This window comes from Bubalus bubalis, chromosome 5, assembly GCF_019923935.1.
Source record: "Bubalus bubalis isolate 160015118507 breed Murrah chromosome 5, NDDB_SH_1, whole genome shotgun sequence".
Lineage (NCBI taxonomy): Eukaryota > Metazoa > Chordata > Mammalia > Artiodactyla > Bovidae > Bubalus > Bubalus bubalis.
In genome coordinates this window covers 112,614,850-112,629,725 of record NC_059161.1, presented here as the reverse complement: position 1 = coordinate 112,629,725, position 14,876 = coordinate 112,614,850, and the positions used below count along the sequence as shown (strand labels likewise).

The 14,876-nt window shown below is 44.3% G+C and overlaps 1 protein-coding gene across 3 annotated transcripts in view; it reads left to right on the top strand.

Annotated features, from left to right (window-relative positions):
• ETS1 (ETS proto-oncogene 1, transcription factor) overlaps positions 1-14,876 on the top strand; it is a 138,739-nt gene that overhangs the window by 19,463 nt on the left and 104,400 nt on the right. For 2 of the 3 annotated variants that reach the window (XM_006072376.4, XM_006072374.4), the window contains exon 3: positions 10,305-10,449. In XM_006072376.4, coding sequence (XP_006072438.1) covers positions 10,305-10,449 — 145 coding nt within the window. Of the gene's footprint in view, positions 1-6,706; positions 6,823-10,304; positions 10,450-14,876 lie in introns of those variants that run through there. The other variant, XM_044943561.2, reaches the window with a different exon arrangement.

Below are 14,876 nucleotides of genomic sequence, written 5' to 3'. Positions count from 1 at the left end.
GCCTTAGGATGTGTTCACAGGGAAGTCTGTGTTGTCCCTGTAGTTCTGGGAAGTTGGGAAGGGCTGATTCTTATTTCTATGAAGCTTAGCATACACACCTTTTCCTTCTTTCTGGGGATCCTGGAGAGCAATGGATAAGGAATCCCTGATTAGAGAAACGCTGATGCTGCTGCTGCTAATTCGCTTCAGTCGTGTCCAACTCTGTGCCACCCTATGGACAGCAGCCCACCAGGCTCCTCTGTCCACGGCATTCTCCAGGCAAGAATACTGGAGTGGGTTGCCATTTCCTTCTCCTGGATTAGAGAAATGAGAAGACAGAAAAAGAAATTTAGAATGTAAATGGAAACCAGAAAGCATTTTTTTTTTTTCTCGTTGCTTGGGGTGGTGTTGGCTTTACCTCCGGGGAGGTTACTGGAACATGATGTTTAAGAAATAATCTATAACCATAACTCTTAGTGATAGTCAGAAGAAGTGAAGGAAAAAAGAGATTTTTCTAGCATCTTAGAAAGTGGGGATTTTCTAAGACATGGGGTTCAGTCAGCACAAGCTAGAGAATTTCAGAGCCAGACCATAACCTTGAGACCGTCTCCCAGCATCAGGAAATTCAGGTCCTAAGAGAGTAAATGAAGTTGCCCAAGTTTACAGGCTGGTAAAAGCTGGAGTGTGGTCTGGATCTTCCGGCTGCTGGCTTGGGACAGTCCTTATCATTAAGTGCATCTTGATCATATTTTTTTAAGATTTTTTTTTTATGTGGAGCATTTTAAAAGTCTTTATTGAATTTGTTACAATATTGCTTCTGCTTTATGTTTTGGGTTTTTGGCCATGAGGCATGTGGGATCTTAGCTTCCTGACCAGGGATCAAACCTGCACCCCTCCATTGATAAGTGAAGTCTTCACCACTGGACCACCAGGGAAGTCCCCATCTTTTTAAAAATAAAATTTAAAAAAATTTAATTTATTTTTGGCCTTGCTACACAGCACTCGGGATCTTAGTTCCCCGACCAGAAATTGAGCTCAGACTCCCTGCAGTGGAAGTAGAACCTTAACCACTGGGCCACCAGGGAATTCCTTCGGAAGTCCCCATCTTGACCCTTTTTAAGAAATGTGGGGATGGATAAGAATTTATGCCAACTCGTGCATCCGTATGGTTGAAGATTGAAGGCTAGAGGAGAAGGGGATGACAGAGGATGAGATGGTTGGATGGCATCACCAACTTCATGGACATGAGTTTGAGTAAGCTCTGGGAGTTGGTGATGGACAGGGAGGCCTGGTATGCTGCAGTCCATGGGGTTGGACGAGACTGAGTGAGAACTGAACTGATGTATCTGTATGCTTTATTCATGGTGAATTTACCCTCCTTGGTTTAGGGGGAAAAAAAAGAACACAGAACTCCATTTTGTAGACCTCTGAGCAAATTGAAATTCCTGTCCAGGTTTTTCTCCATGGGAGGTTCTCCCCATTTCTGAGGAGGCTCTGAGTCAGGCCCACCCTTCACCTCCAAGCTCTGGGCTGGATGCCTGAGGCTGGCACCCCATGGAGCCACTGGGAGTCTCAGGGTTCCCGTTAATGAGTAGAAGTTGATGGATAACACAGGATCTCACCCGCTACCTCTCAGCAAGAGAATGTCTTTTGCGTGGAGCGAACTGTGGTCTCAGACTGGTGTGAGGCGCTTCACCCTTGGTCACTGTCCCCCTCCCCTGACTTGATCTGCAGCCCCAGGGCGGGGGGCATCTCAAGGTGGCTTCAGCTGTGGTCCAGGTGGCCCGTTTGGAGGCTAAGCACAGATTCTCATGGAGAACGGAATCTGACAGTCCCGTCTCTGCTCTTTATGTGCTTTAGATTCGTTTCTCTCTCAGCAGTCTGCAGTGGTCCGACCTGCCCTTTTGCCAAGACCCAAGCCCATCGCTCTTATTGTTTTCAAAACAATTTCCTGGCCTTGAATCTAAAATTAAATTGCCCTTTGAGAGTTTCCTATTTTGTCTGTTCCTGCCTCTCCTGCGGCTACACCACCCTGGCCCCCTCTCCTCTGGTGGGAGAGCCGAAGGTGGGGGGCGTTTCCGTGTTGCCTCCTTCCCTTCTCCAGGGAGCAGGTCCCACGTGTCCCCCTGAAGCAGAGGAGCCCCAGTGTTTTTCTGAGGGCCAGATACAGTTTGCCCCAAACCCCTCCCCAGGGCGGCTGAAAGCACTTCTCTGTGAGTAAAAAGAGGTGCTGGCTGGTCTGACATCCTCTGAAGAAGAGGAGTCTCAGACACAATGAGATGTCTGTGGAGTTGGTCAGGCTGGCTTCAGGGGGCATCTGCCTGCAACAAAGTGAAAGGGTTTAGGATGAGAAATTCCCCACTTACTGCGCAAATTTGCACCTAGTATGTGAGAGCCCTGGACAGCTCAGCAGCTAGGTACTTCCTAACCGCATTTTTCTCTACTGAAAAAACAGGGGATGTGGGGGCAAAATGGTGTGTGAGCATATTCCAGGGAAGAATGAAGACAAACGACTTGAAGGTGTTAATGCATTTGAAGGGGACGTGGCCTGGCATGAATCTAAACGATGACGAATTTTGGTGCTCTAGGCTTTCCCACCCTGGAGTCGTTATTTATCAAATGAAGGTTGTCCGTCACAAGGTCAGGAGAAAGAATGTGGAGGGATCAGCAAAAATGAGACTTGTATTTGCAAAGGAACTTGGCGATCATTGGGGCCAGTGTCCTCAGGAAACAGAGGCTTAAGGAGGTTAAGAAACAGGCTGGAGACTAACCAGCTCCTTAGGGGCAGTCATTGTTCAGTCACTAAGCCGTGTCCAACTCTTTGCAACCCCATGGGTGCAGCACTCCAGGCTTCCTGTCCTTCACCATCTCCTGGAGTTTGCTCAAACTCATGGTAATGCCATCCAACCATCTCATCCTCTGTTGTCGCCTTCTCCTCCTGTCTTCAATCTTTCCCAGCATGGGTGTCTTTTCCACTGAGTCAACTCTTCACATCAGGTGGCCAAGGTACTGGAGTGAGCTTCAGCTTTGGCTTCTGTCCTTCCAATGAATATTCAGGATTGATTCCCTTTAGGATTGACTGGTTTGATCTCCTTGCAGTCCAAGCAACTCTCAAGAGTCTTCTCCAGCATCACAGTTTGAAAGCATCAGTTCTTCAGCACTGAGCCTTCTTTATGGTCCAACTCTCATATCCATACATAATTCCTGGAAAAATCATAGCTTTGATTATATGGACCAGAAAGTAAAAATGAAAGTCGCTCAGTAGTGTCCAACTCTTTACAACCCCATGGACTATACAGTCCATGGAATTCGCCAGGCCAGAATACTGGAGTGGATAGTCGTTCCCTTCTCCAGGGGATCTTCCCAGCTCAGGAATTGAACCCAGGTCTCCTGCGTTGCAGGCAAATTCTTTACCAGTTGAGCCACCAGGGAAGCCCAGAGCAGGACTCAAACCCAGGCTTCCTGATTTCCAGTCTCTCATCTTCTTACTGGAGTGTATGAATATCAATGCTGGCCTAGAATGATACAGATTTACTCCTGTGGATTGTAGATTCCCTTACCCATCCATTCAGTGTTAAGTCAGCTTTGCCTCTGGAAATACACATTTTTTTTTAAGTTGCAGCATCTAGAAGTATTTATGTGTCTTGTATGCTTATGGTATGGTACTAAGGCTAAAGCCCAGGATTGTGTAGTTGGTTAAAGAAAAGACAGATTTACTCTGACAGAATTTTTTGTAACACACACACACAAGAAAGATCCGGAAGGGTTTGAGGAGCAAACACTTGGACAATTAAGGCTGCTTGGCTCAAGACAGAAACGAACTCCTATAGACACGCAGCCTCCATCTGTTTTTGATTTAGTGTTGAAAATCTACTTCCCTTTTCCCTTTTTCCTAATTGTAGAGATCTTTGGGGGCAGAGGGGAGGAAGACTCTGAGCAGAAGCAATGCTGTGAGGTTTGGCAGGGCTGGGAGGTGGGTGAAGATCGGCCATAGGGAGAGAACTGGGTGAGTGGGGAGGAGAGACAGGTCCCTGATAGAAGCATAGGGGGTGAGAGTGACATAATACAGTAGATGAAGCCCTGACTTCAGAAGGGGGCGGTGGTCGCTATGCTGGCGGTGTCAGGGGTGGTTTATCTTGGAGCAGGAACGCGTGTGTGTCTGTCATCCTAGTAGATTCCAGACTTCAGAACTTCATGCTATTTCTTTCCAGGATCAGAAAAGTGAAGCACTTAGGTTGCAGGCTCATGTCCTCTGAAGCCTCCACAAGGATTACTGGGGTTGGGGTAGGGTGCTCATCACAGATGGCCCCAGAGCAGGGCAGGAGCACATGGCCATTTAAGGCTGCCTGGATACCACCCTCTTCTTAGTGTCCACTTTCTGAAGCTCTGCCCTTTTCACTGAACACTTTGGTGTTTTTCGTCCCGTGTCTTCAACTGACCCTTCTTTGTTATTTCCCCTTCATTTCTCCTCCCAATGGCCTGAGACTCTACAGACCCGGTTTTTTCAAAATTGAAGTATAATTGAATTACGAAATTATGCTAATTTCAAGTAAACATAGTGATTAGATATTTTTATACATTACACATGAAAAGGTCACCACAGTAAGTCTAATAACCATCCCCATATAAATTTATTTCAATGTGTGGACTGTATTCCCTCGGCTGTACTTTACATTCTCCTGACTTGTTATCTGATAACTGCTCTGAGTCCCCTTCGCTTACCTCACTCACCTCTCGCGCCCCTCTGGCGACCACCAGTTTGTTTTCTGCGTCTGTGAGTTTCTTTCTGTTCTGTTACTGCTTACTTGTTGTGTGTCATTTATTTTTTTAGACCCCACATATAAGTAGAATCACACAGTATTTGTATTTCTCTGACTTGTTGCAATCAGCAAATATCCTTTGGGTCCATTCCTGTTGTTGCAAATGGCAAGATTCCATTCTTTTTCTACTACTGAATAATATTCCAGTGTATGTATATGTGTGTGTGTGTGTATAATTCTTATCCATTCATCCATCAGTGTACAGTTAAGTTGCTTTCCTATCTTGGTTATTGTAAATAATGTGGTAGTAAACATTGGGAGGTACATATCTTTTCAGATGAGTGCTTTTGTTTTCTTTGGATAAGTACACAGAAATAGAACTGCTGGATGGTGTGGCAGAGCCATTTCTGACCCTTTCTCTTTTTATTTTAACTTTCATTTTCACTGACTCTACACTGTAACTAACTAGATCCTTGATGTTTATAGATCCACCTTTATCCTTTCCTGTCTTCTGTCATGCAGCCACCAAGGGAACCTTCCCCTTGTTGCTCTGCCGTCTCTCCATCTGAGCACAACCAAGAGTGAAATTTTCTTCCAACCTCTTACCTATGTACTTAAACTCACCATTTTCCCTATTATAGAAGCAAGCAATCTAAGCATTTTTTTGGATCTTTGCCCCCAACCGCTTTCCATCTCCTCTGAGTCATAAAATCATGTTGACTCTTTCTTCAAAACATATCTTATATTTCTTGTTTCCTCTTCACCTCCACACTCATGACCCTAGTTCAACTCTTCATAACTGGACTGTTGGGGGTGGAGATCAGTGATCGAGCATTTGACTGTACAACTGGCTTCACTCAGTTCACATGGGGCCAAAGCCTAAGGGCTGCCCCCAGACTCAGTACTCAAGCTAAACAAATCTGAATGTAATATTTCTTTTTTTTTTGATGGGTGGGATTGTGTTCCTGTCTCACTATTTGTTCAGCCTGAGATTTCCAGCCGTGGAATCAGCAGGCAGTTGGGTAGAGCCAGGTCTTGGTGTTGAGCTGTGGACCTCTGAGATAGCTCTCTCTGATTAACATTCCCTGAATGTAACATTTCTGACCATCAAAATCAATGCAAAAATTATTATAAGAAATAAAAAATTTAAATACAGTTAGGATCAGTAATACTGATTTTTTCCTTTGTACCGAGGCCCCAGTATGGCTCTGCAGGGCACAGCTGCTGCCTTGTCAGCCTCCTCGCCTGCTCCTGCTCACTCCATCCTACTTAGCCCTATCAAATGCGTCCTTCTAGAACATCTTGACTCACCATGCCACTACCTTTAACACCACCTCGAATTCCTTTCTCCTGCAGCCAGATTCTGGTCTGGTTTTCATGACCCTCAACTCTGTCCCTTCAGCTTTCATTGTTACTAACTGCCCTCCATTGCAGGTGTTATCATTGCCTGGCAGGCTACACTCCACGGGGTCTGAGAGTCAGACTTAACTGAAATGACTTAGCACGCATGCACGCACGCAGCACGGTCCCTCCAGCTTCCATTCTTACTAACTGCCCTGCACTGCAGGTGTTCTCATTGCCAAGAGCATGCTTTCCCCTCATACTTGTCACTGCCATGTCTTTCTCTCTGTCACCATTCAGTCTTTTTATTCTTCCTTACGTAGGTGTAGGTGTTCCTTGGCACTTTTAGGAGTGTCATTTTTTGTTCTCTAGACCCTTCACCAAATGTTCTAGGCTGAGTCTTACTTGACTTTTCAGTTATTACCTTAATCTGCTTCCTCCAGGAAGTCTTACCTGCTGCCACTCTCCTCGCCCGTATACATCGGTGCCTCACTCTGTCACATCCCCTTGCTGTAATTTCCTGTTTACTGGTTTGTGCACTTCAGAGGGTAAAGTTCATGTCTTGCTCATACTTTATTCTTAGCATCTAACATAATACTTGGCATAGACTGGTGGTGTGATACAGATTTGTTTCATGACCGTCTATTGTCATAATCCATTTAGTATTTTGTCATGGGACAGCGGCCTCCCTTCCCGAGCCATCCAGGCCACAGAAGATTCACGGTGCACAATCTGAAATCAAGTAGGTCTCAGCTAGAACTCTTTCTTTAAAAAAATGTCTGTTTATTTATTTATTTGGGTGTGCCGGGTCTTAGTTCCGACACATGGGATCTTGGATTTTTGTCGCAGCATCAAATCCGGACCCCAGACAGAGGGGGCACAGAGTCTTAGCACTGGACCTCCAGGGAATTCCATCTCCATTATTTTACTAGCTGTGTGGCCTTTGGATGTTTACTTGCTCTCTGAAAAACCTCAGTTTTTTTCTTCTGTGAAATGGAGATAAAAAAGTAAATCTTGCACAGTTATGAGGATTAAATGTGAAGATTAAATGTGACCGTCTCTTCACCGTGTTTAGCTCACCGATCAGCATGGAGCAGTGTGGGACCTACATTAGCTCCTTTCAGTAATCACTTGTGGGATGAATGACTGAGGACCCATCAGATGGGTTCTCTAAACTATGACAGGGTCGGGAGGGTGGCTGGCATCTCCTGAACTCACTTCCATTCACCAGAAGCCAGGAGGACGATGTTGACTTCAACTTGTTTTGGGTGGTGCCCTTTTTCAAGCATGGAAGTGGGGCTTTGCTGCCCAGATTTCTGACCTGTTGATAACCTGCTTCTTTCTCCTCAACTGAGAAGGTTTCATAATGAATTGGAACTGGCTCTGTGGTTCTCTTGAGTAAAAATGTCATTCTCATACTCTATGAAATAGGTATTAAGTCAGTTTGTGAAATATCGAACAAAAAGGCAGGTGTTTAGGTAACAAGTGTCATGATGCTCCCAGGAGTCTCTGTGAGCAAAGATGTTTGTGGTTCATGGTAGGTTTGATGCATTATCTCCTTCTCGTTCTTAAAAATAGGGTCCCCTGGCACCACTGAGGACAGTTAAGGAGGAAATATATCTTAAAAATAGACTTTCCTGTATAAAATAATAAATGAACCCTCCCTGACAACAAGGAACCTGGTGTGGGGGCAGGAGGCACTCCACTAAAAATAAAGCTAATCATGAAACCCAAGGAGCTGCTGTACGTCGTTGTTTGTCAAAGCTGTGGGCTGACTCACCATGCAGCCAGGTGGCAATGGCCCAGGTCTAGAACCCAAAATCGTCTTGCTTACCCATAACTCGCCACCTACCCCTGCCCTCCATCTTGCCTCTACAGGGCACTCATCATTTTCCTTCAATGCCTCTTTGCAAACCATGCCTCACCTTCTGGGGTCTTTCCTTAGCAGAGAAAACGTCAACTTTGACACTTGAGTCCCAAGTTCTCCTCTTGTCCCCACCACTTTAGCAGGGCCTGGACCAAATCACCCGCCACCTCTCTACAAAGATCCTGCTGGTACCACCCACTGCCTTCTTACAAGGACTTTCCGGTTTAAGCAAACCATGCACACTGCTCCAAAAGAGGACAGGGCCAGGTCACTTAGAGTCCTCCTTTATACCACTCAATGACAAAATTTCCCCACCCAGACCCTGTTTCTAAGACTCTGATACTTAAAACTGAATTTTGAGAAAGACTCTAGAGAAATATGAAAAAATGGGGATGGATTTTGAGAACACACAGCTCATTTAGAAAATAAATGTGCTTCAAGTTGATTCTCTTGTAAAGAATTGTTGAAGACCTGCTTATCCTTGGGGTTCAAAAGAAAACCTTACTGTGGTTGCTGCAAGAGCTTGCAGTGTTAAAATACGATGTCAGCAAAATGGTTTTTTTGATGACTGAAAGCTCAGTTGAGTGTTCTTGATGATGATTTTCCTCAGTCTTGGTCCCAAACTCCATTGCTCTGTTTATATTCACGTGGCTCTCACAAGAGCTGCCTGGTAACAGAAGCCGAGGGCATGAGCCTTTGATATACAGTAATTTGGAGCTTCTCAGATGGTGCTAGTGGTAAAGAACCTGCCTACAAATCCAGTATTCTAGCCTGGAGAATCCCCATGGACAGAGGAGCCTGGTGGGCTACAGTCCATGGGGTGGCAAAGAGTTGGACACGACTGGCTGACTAAGCACGTAGCACACAAATGCAGGAGATGTAAGACACATGGGTTTGATCCCTGGATCAGGAAGATCCCCTGGTGGAGGGCATGACAACCCAGTCCACTATTCTTGCCTGAAGAATCCATAGACCAAGGAGCCTGGCAGGCTAGAGTCCACAGGGTCACAAAGAGTCGGACACGACTGAAGTGACTTAGCACCCAAACATATAGGAAGACGATGTGACCCCGTTCAGTCCCAGGGTCTTATGCCACTCTCAGCACCTTTAACCCACTTGGAAGAAGAAAAGCCCCAGAGTAAACTTTATCCAGTATTGTTTTCTTACACGCATTATTCCATTCACTCCTCCTACCTTATGAGGAGGGTATTATTTTTCCCATCTTTTAGTTGAGTAAACTGAGGTTTAGATAAAAGAACAGGCCTAGGTCCCTGTTAGTAAGTGATGGAGCCAGGATTTGAATCTATGTATCCCTGGCTTCAAAGAATGGGGCCTTAAGCGCTGCAAACCATGGTCTCCCACATACTGTATTTGTCCTTCTTAGAGAGTATATTTTGTGGATTTTACAAAAACTAATAGAGAATTGAACAAGGGCCCAAATGGGAAAAATGAAAATTCTAATCTAGCTATCAATATCATTAAAACTTAGGCACAGAACTTCCCTGGCGGTCTAGTGGTTAAGGATCTGCCTTCCAATGCAGGGATGCAGGTTCAAGTCCCTGGTCGGGAAACCAAGATCCCACGTGCTCTGGGGCAACTGAGTCCATGTACTGCAGCCAGAGAAGCCTGCGCCCGGCAACGGAAAATCCACGTGCCTCAACCAAGACCTGACACAGCCAAATAAATAAACATTTTAAAAAGAAAGAAATAAAACTTATACACACTGATTAACTAACAAAGAGCAATTTTATTAAGTAAATACATTTTTTTGTTTTTTTCTTTGGTATTTGTCACCTATTGGTTCTATGATACTGGAATGTCTTATAAGAATATCTTTCATGGTGTTTTTATAGACTAAGGTAACAGTAAAAAAAATAAAAGACAAAAGCCAGGATTATATAAAGATGACCAAGGTTCTGCCTTGTGATTAACCATGGATCTTTATTTGAAAATTTAAAAAGTTCTTCAAATGGTTGAGGAAATGCATGAAAATAACTGTATACATAGTTCAAGTCAGAAACCTTTCCCATTCCTGTCTTTTTTTTTTTTTTGGATGGGGGAGGGTAGTGATCAATATTTGGTTCTACATAGTGTATTGCACAGAGAACTCTTCTCAATGCTCTGTGGTGACCTGAATGAAAAGGAAATGCCAAAGGGAAGGGAATATATGTATACATATGACGGGTTCATTTTGGTATAGAGTAGAAGCTAATACAACATTGTAAAGCAACTATACTCCAATAAAAATTAGTTTAAAAAATAGTCTTTTGTTATCTATGAATAATTCTTACTTATGGATGATAGTTACTGTTCCATTAAGGAATCTTAATATATTTCCTTTTGTTTCCTGGCCACAGAGGCAGGGACCTCTCAACTCTTATGAAGATCCCCGGATGGCCTGTGGTTTCCAGTCGGCCTATCATCCACCAAGAGCTTGTTACCCGTTCTGGGAAGAGACAGCTACTCAGGAAGTGCCCACCGGCCTTGAGCACTATGGCTCAGGTAGGAACGTAAATGGAGGCTGAGACTGAGGGTGGAGTTGAGGGCCTGAGGCAACTGGGTGCGGGCTGCATCCTGTGTCATCTGCCCTCACAGCAGCCCTGGCTTATGTGGGTACTGGGTGTTCTTGTTCTATGGGAAGTCCCAGAACTTTTCAGTCATTTTGAATGACTTTATTTTCCAGCGACAGAAAGACTAAGCTCTAGGAAGGGGCCCACGCGAGGTTTCTTTACTTATGTCTTCATTTTGTATATAGTTCTCTCCACTTTGCCTTTAGGGGTTTTAACCCCTAAAACCTGGCTGTTTAACAAAGGACCTAAAAGATTTTTAATTATGAAGTGTGAACCAAATGGACAGAGGGTGTGTGGACTAGTCAGCCTTTGTTGTTGTTTTAATTTCTATTGGAGCACGGTTGTTTTAGTGTTGTGTTAGTTTCTGTGTGTGTGTGTGTGCACGTGTGCTAAATCGTGTCCAACTCTTTGTGACCTGTGGACTGTAGCCCACCAGGCTCCTCTGTCCATGGGATTCTTCAGGCAAGAATACTCGAGTGGTTACCATGCCCTCCTCCAGGGGATATTCCCAACCCAGGAATCCAACTACATTGGCAGGTGGATTCTTTACCACTAGTGCCTCGTGGGAAGCCCTATCATACAGCAAAATGAATCAGCCGTATATATACCCATATCCCCTTTTTTGAATTTCCTTCCCATTTAGGTTACCACAGAGCACTGAGTAGAATTCCCTGAGTTATAGAGCAGGTTCTCGTTAGTTACTTATTTCATGAAGTGAAGTGAAAGTAAAAGTTGCTCAGTCGTATCCGACTCTTTATGACTCCATGGAATTCTATACAGTCCATGGAATTCTGCCAGCCAGAATACTGGAGTGTGTTCCCTTCTCCAGCAGATCTTCACAACCCAGGAATTGAACCAGGATCTCCTGCATCACAGGCATTCTTCACCACCTGAGCTACCTATTTCATACATAGTATCAACAGTGTATATATATATATATATATAGGTGCCAATCAACCAATTTATCCCACCCTCCTTCTGCTCCTTGGTGTCCATACGTTTGTTCTCTATAGTCAGTCTTCTTACACGATGTAATTTCTTTCATTTGTCTTCTCTTTCCATCATCCTCTTCTGTTCTGCCCTGCGCCGCATTTGGCTTCTTCCTCCTCATCTGCTGCCTCTCTCCTCAACTCTTCCTCACAGAAGCTCCTCTCCTCAGAATTCCTTTCAGTCCTGACTTGCTGCTCACAGTGCTGCCCTCTGGTGAACAGGATCCACTCTCCCAAGGAGCAGACAAATTCCAAGTCCATACCCCAGTTCTACTGTGCCGGAGTCATTGTGTTTCTCACAAATTCCATTGGTCCTTGCTAACTGGCTAACTTTTGTTTGTTTATTTTTGATACAAAATGTAAAACCTTAATTTAGGGATCCTGAAATGATTGATTCTGACAGTAAGTTCAATTTCTCAAGAGATCAGGTTATGATAATATATCCAGATACCAAAAAGCCGCATTTGTTTTCTCCCAGGACGAATTCTTGGCATAAGAAATTTCAGGATGCTTACATGTTGTGTGTGTGTATTTACTGCTCAGTCATGTCCAACTCTTTGCGACCCTTTGGACTGTAGCCCGCCAGGTGCCTCTGTCCATGGGATTTTTCGGGCAAGAATACTGGAGTGGGTTTTGTGACTTCCTCCTCCAGGGGATCTTCCTAACCCAGGGATAGAACCTACGTCTCCTGTGTCTCCCATATTGCAGTCAAATTCTTCAACCTCTGTTCTAATGAAGTGCATAGTGTGAAAAGCCACTGGAAACTAACTTAAATGCAACTTTTTTTGCTCCATATCTCTTTACCCGAGAACACTGCTTTAAGGCAAGTTATTTTTATAATACTGGAGAAATAAAGGAAATGTTTGTTTTGTTGCCTACACTGTATCTTTCACCTGAAATACACCGACAGACACAGCGTGAGACGTGGTAACACTTGATGGGGGCTGAGAAGGATGGGAGTTGGTCTGCAGTTGCCAGGCTCTCCTCCTGGGCAGGATGACGTTGACCCTGTGTTCCCTATCTTGACTCAACAGCCCTTGATCTTGGCGGTGTTCCTTGGCACTGCCTCTGGTCTCAGACAGGATAGCATGTGTGCCATCACTTTCTGCTTGGCATCTCAGGTCCCTCCAAGGATAAACACAGGTCTTGGCTCTTCACCCATTTCATGAGGCGGCACAGAGAATTTTATAGTTGTTCACAGGTTAGACTTAAGGACTTAAAGTTTTAAGAGATGAGAAAAAGTGATCCTTTAAACATCTAAACCAAAAAAAAAGAGAAAAAAGATTTTGCTTGTGTAAGCAAAAGATCAAAATGGTTTTGTCTATATTTGTATAATTCTTCAATCCATTCACGCCACTAGGCTTTGAAGTCTTATATCTCCCTATGCAACAGAGATTAATGCTGCCTTGCCTTAACGCTTTCAGCTCTGGATGGTGCTTCTGCGTGCTACCAATTTATAGTTTATTCCATTTACTTAATACGTCTTCTTAGTAGCTGAGGTCATCTCCACACTCACTTGTACCTTCAAATCAGAATACCTCATGTTCATCAGAAAAAGACATGGCCCATCTTTTTCTTAGCTAAGAAGTACATAAATAAGTGAAGATGATTTTTCAATCTCCTCCTTGTCAAGTTTCTCAAAGGTAAGAGATTTTACTTCAGGGCCAATGAGACAATGTCTGTGAAGATTTTTAGGAACCTCAGGAGGAAGCTTCTTTATTTTATTTTTTTAAACTTTTTATTTTGTATTGAGGTTTAGCCAATTAAACAATGCCTTGATATTTCAGGTGAACAGTGAAGGGACTCAGCCATACATATACATGTATCCTTTCTCCCCCAAACTTCCCTCCTATTCAGGCTGCCACATATTATTGAGCAGACTTATCTGTGCTATACTGTACATCTTTGTTGCTATCCATTTTAAATGCAACAGTGTGTACATGTCCATCCTAAACCCCTAACTTATCCCTGTCCCCCATTCTTCCCCCCTGACAACTGTAAATTCCTTCTCTAAGTCTGTGAGTCTCTTTTGTAAGTTCATTTATCTCATTTCTTTTAAAATTCCACATATAAGGGATGCGATATGATACTTCTCCTTCTCTGTCTGATTTCACTCAGTATGACAATCTCTAGGTCCACCCATGTTGTTGCAAATGACATTAATTCATTCTTTTTAATGGCTAATAGTCACTGGAAAAGACCCTGATGCTAAGAAAGATTGAGGACTGGAGGAGAAGAGAGTGACAGAGGATGAAATGGTTGAATGACATCATCGACTCAATGGACATGAGTTTGAACAAACTCTGGGAGATAGTGAAGGACAGGGAAGCCTGGCCTGCTGCAGACCAGAGGTCACAAAGAGAAAAAAAATTAGACACGACTGAGAAACTGAACAAAAAATGGCCGAGTAATACTCCGTTGTATATATGTACCACATCTTTATCCATTCCTCTGTTGATGGACATTTAGGTTGCTTAGGGGGCAGTTGTTTTAAAAATGCTAGGACTGATAGTCATGTAATAGAGTCTACTTTCCACAGTCTACCTCTTTAAGAAGGAAGCTGGAGTCTCCTAGATTGGTGGCTCTTGGGTAGGATGGGAAGATAAGGGCATATGATAACCAATCCTAAAATGACCTGGATTGTCACCAGCTGCAGCTCAGAAACTCTAGCCAGCTTCTATGAGGATGTGGTGCTTCGGTGGTGAACGTGATATCTTTAGTTCCCTGTATCCTAGGCTTCTTCTGATGGAAATATCTGGCAAAACCCCTGAGCCTTCCCAGCCCCTCCTTTGGCTTCTGAGCTGTCCAGATGAAGGAAGGGGTTGCAGTGATTATTTCTGGGCAGTGGTCCAGCCCTCCGCAGTGATGGGTGTCCTTTGGAAGGAGATCTTGGGGTTACAGGGAAGGGAGATGAAGACATGGACCAATCGATGATTTCTCCAGCTGCAGCGCATTTCCTTGGAGATGTGTTGACTAAGAAAAAAAGAGAGAAAAAATACCATTTTTTTCATCTTCTTTTATCCTATTTATAACTTCAGTTTCCTTCCCGTCCTCCTAGCCACTCCCCAGCCCTGCTTCCATCTCACATTTGTGCTCTGAGAAGGGATGTAGGCTCTTCTTCTGTCAGGACTACGCATCTGTCAGTGCCTGGGCTGCCCGGCAGGAGGGGCCATCGAGGACCGATGAGGGTCCTTCCTCTGAATGTTGTTCCTATTCCCCAAAGGGACTGAGGCCCAGAGGGAGGAGAAGAGTGGAGGGAGGAAGGAGGGGGAGAGAATAAAGCTGAGAGAAAATGTGAGCGGGGGAGAGGTTATCAGGTGATGGGGACAGAATACTCAGCAATCCAGACTAGTCACGAATTAGTTGGACA